This window comes from Choloepus didactylus, chromosome 19 (genome assembly GCF_015220235.1).
Source record: "Choloepus didactylus isolate mChoDid1 chromosome 19, mChoDid1.pri, whole genome shotgun sequence".
Lineage (NCBI taxonomy): Eukaryota > Metazoa > Chordata > Mammalia > Pilosa > Megalonychidae > Choloepus > Choloepus didactylus.
In genome coordinates, this window is record NC_051325.1 from 2,550,310 (window position 1) to 2,563,094 (window position 12,785).

Below are 12,785 nucleotides of genomic sequence, written 5' to 3' on the forward strand. Positions count from 1 at the left end.
GCACACTCTCTGACCTCAATGGAATACAAATAGAAGTCAACAACCATCAGAGACAGAAAATTCACAAACACCTGGAGGTTAAAAATGAGGGGGAGATGAAAATCACCAATAGATCAGTCCTATGAGAAATGCTAAAGGGAATTGAGCAGGCAGAAAGGAAGGAACACTAAACAATTGACTGAAACCACATGAAGAAATAAAGATTTCCAGTAAAGATCACATGGTAAATATAAATACCAATACTACTGTATTTTTGATTTGTAACTCTACTATTTACTTCCTACAGGATCTAAAATACATAAACTGTAATGATAAATCAGTGGTTTTGGACACAATGTACAATATGTAATTTTTGACAAGAACTACATAAATGTGGGGGAACTTAAAAGTATAGGAACATAGTTTATATGTCCTATTGAAGTTAAGTTGGTATCAAAGAAAAAAAAGATTGTTATTGATTTAAGATGTTAAATTTAAGCACCACAGTAAACACAAAGAAAGTGTCAGAGCATATGACCTTAGAGATGAAAAGTAGAGTATGGGTTATGAGAAGTGGGGAAAGCGGCAATGGGGAGTTAAGAAATGAGTGTAGAGTTTCTGTTTGGGGTGATGGGACATTTCTAGTAATGGATGGTGGGAAGGTGATGGCATTGCAATATTCTGAATGTGACTATTCCTACTAATGGGATGCAACGGAGGGGTTTGTATGGGAAAATTTAGGGTGTATATGTTTCCACAAGCCACAAGGCTCTGTGGTGGTCCCTCTCAGGCCCACCCTATCATGTTGCTGCTCTCCTCACCTCCCTCCACTTTCTTCAACTCACCACCAAATGTCCAGCAGCTTTGCCTGCCCAGGTGCTTCCTCACTAGAGCACAGGCATGTATGCCCCTTGTGCTGTACCCCTGGTGCATAAGAAGTCCCCTCTTACCTGAAAGCCACAAGTTCCCCACGTCTTGCCCTGGCTCTGTGTTTCCCCAGTGTGATTCCAACTGCTTGGAGCCCCCCTAGTTGCCAGATGCCCCTCAAGGTCCTTCCTAAAGGGCCCTAGGCACTGTTATTTTAATGGGGCACAAGGTTGTGCTACCATTAAAATATTTGTCCTTCTGGTCACTCATATCTGCTCTAGAATCTTTATTTCTGAAGATCATGAACCATAAAACTTGCTGTATGAAAAGAAATAAACTCAGTGGAAACCATCCCAGCACTTTCCCTGCACCTATGAGAGAGGACCTCCAGCCCAGGAATTTCCAGTTTTTCCTTTAGTGACTTAATATGAACGCAGTAAGGAGTTTTTACTGAGATGGGATTTCCTGATGACTGTTTAAAAAAAAAGATCATTTTCTGGAGAACACCTGATATTAAATATGTTGCTTCAATTGGATAAGAGTGAGAGAGAAATTGGATAAGTGCAATAATTTCCTGACTAGTATATGTTTGTGCTTGCCAGCATCCAGAGGGAGGTTCAGTTGGTGGGAGCTGAGGGAGATTTAGTACAGCTTTGTAGGGTATTTCAAACTCTCATGAGCAGTCCTTGGATCCAACTTCAGTAACTATTGAATGGACTAGGTGTTTCATGCTCCAGGAAAAGAACTGCAGGTTTCAAAACAGATGAAGTACTAAGAGGTACACAGATTCCATGAAGTCCCTGTTCACCATTTCTGGAGACCAGACAAGACAGGTTGAACTTGTAAATAGGTACACTTATAGCTGTAGTAATAGTAATGAATCATTTTATGAAATACACAGTGAATGAGGATCACTGGGAAATCAGAATCAAAGCCTCCCCTCCAGGGTTTGGGAGGTGGCTGGTCTGCAGGGGGCACTCAGGACCCACTGAGACCAACCTACAAGGGAAGATTGTGTCTGGCTCACACTGCGTTTATCTTACTGGGTCTCTCCCACACACAGTAATACTCAGCCATGTTCTGGATTGTCATGGAGCATGGTTTCAGAGACATTTTTCTTGGATATGGCACAGGTGAGGGATATGTGGCCCTGGATATTAGGACAGTTTTTGTTCCATGATGATCCACTGTAATAACCATGTCCCATCCATTGCAGCATATTCAAAATGGCATTCTCCAAAATGTCCATGTCAGTTCCAAAAGGCTGTCTTCAAAATGTCTGTCTCAGCTGCAGCAGTGAGCTCCTTCTGTCTGAGCTTTTATAGGTCTCCAATTGAATAATCAAGACCCATGCTCAGTAAGCAGGGCCACACTTCCATGGATATTATTTAATCAGAGTTATCAACTGAGTTGTATGGGTCACATCTCCATGGAAACAACTCAATCCAATATTCCAACTTAATCAACATTAATATATTTGTTCCCATAAGATTTCATTGAAGTAAATGGAGTTTTGGGGGACATAACACATCTAAAAGAGCAAACTCCATACAGAATTTGATCTAGGCTTTACCTTATTAGTAGATATATCCCCTAAAATGGTTAGAAATTAGTGCAGGAAATTATGAGTCATTTTGAGATTTCTCTGTTTTGGGAACTCTTTTTGTTTAGAATTAACTTCCTTTTGGCCTGGTCTGAAAGAATAAGAGTATTTTGCTTTTCCTTCTGAAATAAATTCTTTTTTTCTCAAGGAGATTGTCCTCAAGATGTTGTTGTAGAAAACCTAATCCAAAAAGCCATCTATGTCAGGGTAATCTCATCCTTATATACTCACATCCAGACAAATTAAGGTAATAAATTAAAGGTAAAAAATTGTATATTAAAAATATGGTATATATAAACTCTATATTACCTTTTAAGGGAAAAATGTGTACTGTTAAATATTATAACTTCATAAACTGCAACTGGATAAACTCCCTGAATTTCTCCCTACTTCCTTGTCTCTTGGAAAATGAGGAGGTAAAACTTCAAGCTCAGTTCAGATAATTCTCCTACACAGGTGATTTCAGGGAAATCTCTGACCTCAACAGCATGAGTGACCAATGGGGCACTGACCTGCTGGACAACACCTGAGGAGCTGAGACAGCTGGTACTGGAATGGAGGGCCACCAGGATGCCACAGGGATATCGTGGCAAGGCATGTCCCATCCTTGTCTCATTTCTCAATTTGTAAGAGTGAAAAGGAAAACTGATGTACTCATTATATACTGATATGGGAGCCTCATCTTGGTCCTCCAGGTAGGTGATGCACCCCCATGGAGACTCCATTACTGTGACATCCATGCTGACAACACAGTTCCTGTTTCCAGGGACAGAACAGGATTTTTCAATTCTGGGTGACAACATTGCTTCTACCTCCTGATACAAGGTATCTCTTATACCTGCAATTGTCACTAACTTCCAAGCATAGGACATTGTTAAATGGACAGTGAGAACAAGTATAACTGGAATAACAGGTACTTTCAGTAAAGAGGAATCTGATCACACATGATTCCACTGGCAAGGTCCTATTCCCTTGGAAAACTTCTGAGACAGAGCAACATGCCAAGTAAGCCTTTTTGGCCTTGCATACTCTCTATCATATTGCTCTGTTTTTCATTTGTCCCAAGCTGATACCTTGGCACTTTCACAATCAGAAATTTATTTTAGGAAGCTGTTCCAAAGATTGTCAAACTTTGTATACATTAACCTCTATACTCAGATTCCTTTCTAACTCCACAAATTATTGTTGGTCCAGCTTCTGTCAAGGTAATTATGGTTCTGTTCCCCATGTTTCAGAAGGAAGTGGAAGAATTGTTTTCCTCACTGATCCTCAGTAATGCACCAATATGATTAGTCAACACCTTATAGTCTACTGTCACTTTCTGGACTGTCTTATGCAGACATAATCTCTGTAGGACTTCAATTTTATATTACCACTTCTCTCTCAGTGTTCTCTGATGATGTGATAACTAACTTGGTACCAAATTTTCCCTTTTCCAAAATTGTTCCATTGCCTTTGGTCCCTTCAGTGCCCAGTTTGAGCCCTGCTCAACTTGCCCCACTGCCTCCAACACTTGTCACTGGCTGGTGATGTACCTTCTACACCCCATGTTCTCCAGGCATATCTAGTTGGCCCCTCTCATGAATTTCTCCTCTTGACTCTGGTGCACCTCCCATTATCCCACTTTCTCAAAGATGACTGGCTCTGCTGCCATACACATTTGTCCCATGTTAGTGATATATTTTCCATAATCTATCTTCCCTAGGAATTTCAGGCCCTGCTGTATAACTCATGTTTCTCTACATTAGTGTGAAACTACTGTATTCCTTCTCCTCCATTAATATCAAGTTCTGAAATTTTAAAAATTAACCTCATTATTGTGGTTCACATCACATTTCCGTTATTCCCCAGGTATGAATGAGACCACATCCTCACCAGTTTACCATCATGTTAGCAATGCACAACCCATCCCTGATTTTACTCAGATAGAAATATGCTTTCTGCTTCTAATCCACAAGATCTTACAACAGGTCAAATCTGCAAGTAAATCAACTCCAGCCTTGATGTTCACAAGAAATGGACTTCCATTCTCAGCAAAATCTTGTGGTTTAACATTGTCTCCTTCTTGTCTTATGGTGACAATAGGCTCATTCAGACATCTTATTTTAAAATCTGTTTAATTATATCACAATTCTTATTCGTTATGATTCTTCCAACATTAACTGAAGAAAAGATGACAGATGGCCTAAACAAGGAGTAAATTTATGATCTAATTAACAAGAAGCTGAGATGCGAAGCCCATCATATTGGTGAATTCAACTGGCATACACTTGGGTATTTACTGTTAATAATTTTACACTGTGAACGATATTGTACATCAGCTTCATCCACCAGTTGGTGTCCATCATTTATGGACATGGTGATACCACCCCAGGGTCTACATGAAGATATGATGATGGTTTTGCAAGCCTTGGGAGACTTTCTTGTGGGGTGACCTTATACAGGTCTAGAAATTCCCCAAGTGACAATCTCTCCAGCCTCCCTGTCTAGAACCATGTCACAAGCCCACAGAGACAGAGATCCTAGATAGGGAACATGAGATTTCATCAATTAGGCTGATTATTTTAATGTATGAACTGATGTGAATCAGCTCACATAAGTGTAGTTATTTGAATTATTCTGTGGTATTCATATCAGAGGTAAAGAAGAAAATGAGGCTGTTTGGAAGAATAGTGACACCCTTATTCCACCTTTGAAATGGATAGTTACATTACCAGTAAAACATTCATGATAAACTAAACTTAATTATCCCCAGAAGTGCATGTACCAAATATATGAAATTTTACCAGCTATGATTGTGATTCTTATATATTTCTAATGTTAGTAACTGGGCTTCCAAGGGACCTAGTGAATACAAATATAAGGAAAGTGAAGCCACTATACATCAGCAAAACATAACTCCTGCTAAATGAGTATTACCCAGGGGCACAGCTTTGTTTCTTTGGTGAATACAAGATTTTGTGATCTCTTTTCATAAAGACTCCAAGCACAATCAGTGCATGTACAGGCTCTGAGAGAGGTGTTGACATGCCACTGTCACACATGTGTGAGAAGTCAGGGACAAGAAGAGAGCAGGTGAAATTTCCAAATCCATGGTCAGAGACAAGGTTTTACAGAAGCCCATTCTAGTATCCAGGGAAATAATAATAGTAATGATGGTGAAAGTAACATCTAACATGACTAGAAACCTGTGACATTCACACTAGTGTTACTACTGAAATTCCCAACTTACTTCTTTTTAGCTGAAGCACAGAGGACAAGGTCACATATTCAGAGACTCCTGCAAGGAGGTGATGTAGCTGTGCTGTGATCTCCATCTATCTGACTAACTTAGAGCATGTCAGATACAATTCCAAGATTCTGTGACACAGGGTCTCACAGGGGAAGCTCTCAAGTGAGTGTTCAAGGAGACCTGTTTCCTTCAGGCCATTGTAAGCTCAATCCTTCTGCAATCTATCCACTGTGTGAGTTGATTACCAAGGATAATGCATATTACTTCATAGGAGGGAGTGGAAACATTTCACTGAATTCAAATTCCATAATCCAAAGTGTCAAAACTAGACACTTCTAGTAAACCTGAGTTGGTAACTGGTTCCTGTATATAACTGAGTTGGTAACCTGGTTCCTGTATATAAGTGTCTGATCTTCCTAAGTTGGTAACCTGGTTCCTGTATATAATTGTCTGATCTTCCATTATTTGTCTCTATTTTAACCCTTAGGAGGTTTTGAGATATTAAAAGTTTTCCCTCACTGGCAGAGCTCAATGTACTTTTCTTACTGACATGCAGTTTGAAAAATAAAATGACAGGGTTATACTGCTATGTGAGATTTGCACAACACTGAGATTGATTACCTATTTAAGAAGAAACCTCTATCCTGTTTCAAAATAAAAGTAATTAATAGGCTTTCAATACTAAATTCAACAACACAGTAACCTTGACTATGCACTGGAATGATGCTGTTTCATGTGACAATATATACACACTAGTTAGTGATTTGCTGAAAGCCATCACAATTCACAGAAAAATGCATGTATGCATTGTCTCATAATTCACCATTCTTCCTATATTTAGTTGCTGCCTAAAATTTTGGAATATATCATGGACATTTGTAACAGAGGAAATTAATGTACCAGAACATGTTTACAGAAATTTAGGGGGTTCTTGACTTATGGTGGCTATTTGCTACATAAATACATCACTTGGAATAGAGTCACATTTGCCCTATTCCAAAGCCATCCATTATCCCTGAAAAGATCTGACTTCCTTATCAGCTCATGCAGCATGTTTCTTGTGTGGAGGAAACAGAACCTGGGCTTATAGAAAGAGAGACCCTAAGAGAAGATAAGGAAACTCCAGCTTAATTCTCTCCAGGAAGCACCAGAGAAAATGTCCTACTCTACCCCTTTCATCTTTACATAGAAAGATACCACCCACATGCAAATCACCACCTAGGTAACCGTATGAATGTCCAGGCACAATTACTTAAATTCAGGCTTCTTTGTTTTCTGTAAATAATTTTCTGGGTGTCAGAGGCATCATCCTTAAGAACATGAAAGCCTTGTGGTTCTTCCTCATTCTGGTGGCAGCTCCCAGATGTGAGTGTTTCAGAATTCAGACATGAAGGTAATGGGGATGATGCACCTGTGAGCAGGACTCACTGTGGTTCTCCTTGTCCTCAGGTGTCCTGTCCCAGGTGCAGCTGAAGGAATCGGGACCTGGCCTGGTGAAGCCCTCACAGACCCTGTCTCTCACCTGCTCTGTCTCTGGATTCTCTTTATCCAGCTATGATATGGACTGGATCCGCCAGGCTCCAGGAAAGGGGCTGGAGTGGGTTGCTGAGATAACTGGTAGTGGAAGCACATACTATAACCCAACTCTTAAGTCCCGAGTCACCATCACCAAGGACAACTCCAAAAATGAAGTCTATTTAAAGCTGAGCGGCCTGAAATCTGAGGACACAGCCACGTATTACTGTGCAAGAGACACAGTGAGAGGAAGTCAGGGTTAGCCCAGACACAAACCTCCCCTGAGGGCACAGGAGGGGCTGGGCTGCAGGGGACACTTGGCACCACAAGGGGGCACTCAGGGTCCACTCCTACTAGCAGGTTCAGAGAGGGGCTGAGAGGAGTTTCCTTACCTTGCCTGGTGTTCCCTGTTCTTGCCTCACAGGAAACCCCATAACATGTAAGCGGTGATATGATAAATATAAGATTCAAATTCAGGACAGGCTTTTTTTACTAAATGTATGTTTAAATACATAGATACACATACTATTTACAATGATATTTATATTGCATGAATATGCCTGAAAATGTGAGTAAAACTTGAATTTACCTTCTCAGTGAACTTGTTTCCCTCAATGTAACTCACATTTCTGAAAATATTTAGGAAAACTATCCAAACCCACCATCATGTTGAACCTATTTCCTTAGGGGAAGTATGAAGTTTTGGGGAAGCCTGGCCCTCCGTAGGAGCAGTTTCCAAGTGCCTCAGTTTGTTCCCTCTCTCTCATATGACATCAGTGACCAGTTCTCTGCTCTTATATTAAATTCCTTATAAAAATGATTCCATTACATAAATGCCATAATTGTATCAGAAACATATGGGTTTTCAATATATATTCACAGATATATAAGCTAAAAATAGTTGATTCTTAATGTAACATCTTTAATCTATATAGCATTCCTGACACCATTTATTCTTAATTAATAACTATTTGTTTTTCATGTCTCTACAAATCAAATATTGCCACATATTTTTTCTCAAAATTCATCAAATATTTGTTTTATAAATATACTATCAAGCACCATATTACATTTTACTGTGAAGCAGGTAAATCAACAGAAAGAACTTGTCACAATTCTAGTCCTCCCTGTACAGCCACAGGCTTCTGAAGGCAGACCTCAACTGAGGGTCCTCATAGGAAGGATGGACCTACCCAGATGTGTGCTTGGAGCTCACATTCCAGCTCATCCTGGGAAGCTGAGCCTGCCCACCACTGCCTCCTCTCTGCTCTGTCCCTGTACCTGGGAAACAGTTTCCTCTTCACTGTGACTTCTGTTAAAGGAATGAAAGTTCCTGAAACCAGTGGTGCATGTCCAAGTACATCCATCAGAACCAGCACGGGGAAACTATACCCTTTCAGAACATGACCATCTCCTGATGCATACCTGGCTCTGTGCATACTGGAGTCTCTGAATCTCAGAATCCTGGAGATAGGCTGGGATCTGAGCAGGATGGTCAGTGGTGGGAACATCATCCTCATGAGGCAGTGTTTTGCCTGTCATGTATTTCAGCCCCACTCTGGGTTACAGTGTGTTTTATCTGACTTTTCTGACAAAGCAGCAATAGTTTTTCAATAATGCCTTCAGCTGTCAAATTCAGAGCCTCTCTTCTGCAGGTTAAGGTTGTTATTCCTCAGTGAAGAGAGAGAAGGTTGTTCTGGGCATACATTCGATGGTGAGCTCTTTCCCTGAACTGTTTCTTCTGGATCCCACAAGTGCACACAGTGTAATTGCTTCCTCTGCTTTCCCCATTCAAATTAGTTGATTTGAATTCTGGTAGAACTATGGAGGTGGTTGTGGATGAATTTCTACCATTGCTTCCCCAAGCACCACCAGGGATTAATAGCTTTGCCTTTTTTGTTGTTCTGTTTAGTTTTTAGTTTGTTATTATTTTGTGGAAGAAAAACCTGCAAGAAAACATGGATATGTCCTCTGTCAGATACACTCCAGGATCTTGATCTCAATTAAAGATAGAAATTCATTTATGACAACATTTTAATGTTCTTACTAACTTATAGGTGATCATGTGATATTTGTGCCAACTAGAATTTAAATTCAGTCCTCTTTCTTTATTGTAGCAACTCTGTCTCCAAATTTTAGTATTATTCTTTACTCTGTTGCTTCAAATATGTGATGTGTTGAATAAATTTTGATACTTTGTAGATTTCCAGATCTCTTTTTGTTACTTGTCATTAAGAGCAAGAAAAATATTTTTCACAACTACTAGATTTTCAAAATGAGTTGCATATTGCATTGTATTGTCCATTAATTGGAAACAAAAATACCAATCATCAGGTTAAAATATAAATAAAATAAGGTTTATGGATATATTGAAAAACTACTTAGTATAAAGATGAACAAATGTTAGATACACAAGAATGTAAGAATTAATTGCAGTAAATTTGCTGAGCGACATAATCTACAATAAACATGCATAAGAGGTGTCTCTTCTCAGGAAATGTAGCCTATCAGCAGGTCTCATACTAACCAGATGCTGCTTCTGAACCTAAGTGCAGAGTGAGTGTGATCCAGAAATACTGCTTCATTCTTTTGCTCAAAGCCCAGTCATGGAATTGTGGTTCGATCTTGGGAGTGCATCCCGGAGAATATCCTTTTTTTTGCTCATTAAGTCATGATCCCAAGCCAGGAGGACAAGCATAGTGTATCCCAATAGGTTCCCCCTCCTTCACCAAGTGCTCAGTGCCTAGTGTGGTGTCTCTCAGAGTGAGCTTTTATTTTCTCATCCCCAGCTTTAGAGTTCTGATCCAAGACCTTGGTAAGTTCATTACAACAGATTTGAGAGTAGTTTAAAGATAAGAATTTTCACAGAAACAGTGGGTATTGTGATGAAGGGAATTGGAATAAGATTCCTGTATCTAATGGATGCAAAGTCTAGACTGAAAATCAGATAGTTTATAAGTGAGGAATGGTGAATAAGACAGTTGAGAGGAGACCACTTTTGTGAATAAAATCACTAAATACTGAATTCATAAGTAACGATCAGAAGTGTCCAAATTTGTTTTCATTAGATAGTAGATGCACTTAGGCTTCAGGTACAGTACTCAGGAATAGAACAAATGGCCAACAGTTAGCATTGTCCAATAGTGATGTGAGGCTGCTAGAAGCTTTGAAGAGTGGAGTACAGGTTCAGCTCTCACGCCACGGTGACTGTGTGAGGAAGCAAATCTCCCCTGAGGAAAAATATCAGAGACTCATCACAGTGGGGCAGGAACACACCACTGCATTATTCCAGCCAGTCCCTAAGCTAGGAAGGAGGCAAAAATCAAGCACTGGTGGGAGGACTGGCAGTATTTGGACTTGCTACAATATATTATCCAGACTCTCCAGTTTCCAATGAGAAATTATGAGATAGACAAAAATGCAAGTATATAGGACACGGAAACTTGAAAAAATGCATGCAACAGAAACTGGAACAGGAAAGCTTGATTAAAGAAGGAAAGGAAGATATATTGGCAACCTGGAATCAAATAGTTAATATCAATAAAAGGATAGTAATTTTTTAAACAACTAAAAGGAAATTCTGGGGATGAAATGAATAATTGAAAGTTAAAAAAAAACACCAGGCATTTAAATGACAGAATTATAAAAATTATTAGAATTACTAAATAGAAGATGGCATTCTTGAAAAAAAAAACATAAATAAAAATGATTATCAAGAATACTTTTAATATTTGTGAGCCAAAAATTTAGAAAACTTAGATGAAAAGGGAAAAAATGCTAGAAATCCAAAATAAATAAATAATTTGAATACATATATAACAAATTAAGAGATTGAATCAGTAACGTTAAATAACCATGAATAAAGTTCAAGGAGAATATAGATTCACATGTGTATTCTAGCATTCATTCAAAAAGGAATGAATCACAATGCTTAAAAACTTGGAAAAAATTGTTCCTAAAGATAGAAAAAAAGGAACACTTCCCCAATCATTATATATGGCATATATTTTGCTGACTCCAATGCCAGAAAGAGTCATCAGAAGGAAAGAAAACAATGTACCAACATCACTTCTGAATATGGGAACAAAATCCTTAAAAAAATACAAGATAGAAAATTAAAGTAACATAAAAAATAATTATGTGTCCTAAACAATTTATCTTAGGGTTGCAAGGTTGACCTATCATGCATTAATGAATTACTATAATATATTAACCAAGTAGAATAAGAAGTACAATCTCATGATCATCTCAGTAGAGATTAGAGGCCATCCCCAGGGGCAGGTACAGAGAGAAGCTGAGGAGGAGTTTCCTGGCCTTGCCTGGAGTTCCCTCTTCTTCTGCAAAACATGTAAACCCCAGATAATGGCCATTGCACATTTTCTAAGAAAGTCAATGTTCTATCCAAGATTGAAAGAAAGAGATTTTTGTGCTTTTTAAAATTGTTTTTATGTACATGTATGTTTGTGTGACCATATATACATAATATATAATATATTCCCTGTCCTTTCTTCTGGATTTAGATGGAAGTGTAAATGAAATCATTTCAATGGAGAATGTGAAATTCATTCTCTGAACTTCAGTAAGCATTCTGAGATTGACAATGGAAAATAACCTTCTCCTACCATCAGGCAAATATTGAGTCCTCAGGTCTAAGAAGTAGAGGGAAACATTTACATGGACTCATCAGCAGCTTCGGACCTTGCAGCATCCAGGAACAAGTGCCTATCTTTATTTTAAATCTCTTATATTTTGATGCTATTGCATGGGGTGCAGCAATTATGTCACACACACAGAGCACAAAAGTTTTCAACATATACATTAGAAGAGAATAGCAGACAAACTAACAAGCTCACAGTATCTATTTTTCACTTTTCCAAAGAGCATCTCTGGTTCCATTTACATTAACTCTCTTTCTTTAAATCTAATAATTCTTTGATATATTAATCCAGGACATGTTTGTATATTTTTTACCATAAAGTTTTCATGTATTTTCTTATTAATAAAATGTCAAGTTCTACATGTTTGTTTTTCTGTGGAGCGGGCAGGGCCATCAGAAAGGAAAAATTCACCCTCCTAGCCTACCTGTGAAACCACAGGATTCTGCAGATGTAGCTGATGACATGACATTTCATGGAGACCTGGGTCTTTCAGAATTCTGCTTGGTTCTTTTGTTCCATACCATCCTTGGAAGGTGAATGTATCTCCACCTGCCTACACCCCATCCAGCAACTCTGGAAAATAGATTTTTCTTTGTGTATGTTGTGTTTAATGAAGGAGAGTTTCTGTTCCTGGTTGTGAGGGCACAGGTGAACCTGCTGGGATCTATTCCAGGAGAAATCATGCCCATCCAGAACAGGAACATCACATGTGAGATAACTCTCTCCTTCTCCATTGTACTTTCAGAATTCCAGCTTTCCAGAGAGTGTCTGGTATATGTGGGTGGGATCAACAGAGGTGGGAAGTTCATCCCCAGAACAGCCACTGCATCTCACCATAGTCTCACCAGGGACCATTCAGAATCAGGTGCATTTACAGGTGAGGCTCTGAGACCTGAGGACACAGGTGTGCATGCTGCTGTGCTAGGAAACA

At 39.0% G+C, this 12,785-nt stretch overlaps 1 gene segment (V, D, J or C); it reads left to right on the forward strand.

The window, feature by feature from the left end:
* The first annotated feature begins 6,949 nt into the window (after window positions 1–6,949).
* On the forward strand, window positions 6,950–7,459 carry LOC119515607. The segment is given in 2 exon segments: window positions 6,950–7,046; window positions 7,131–7,459. Coding segments are annotated over 2 exon segments (375 nt in total).
* The last annotated feature ends 5,326 nt before the right edge of the window (window positions 7,460–12,785 follow it).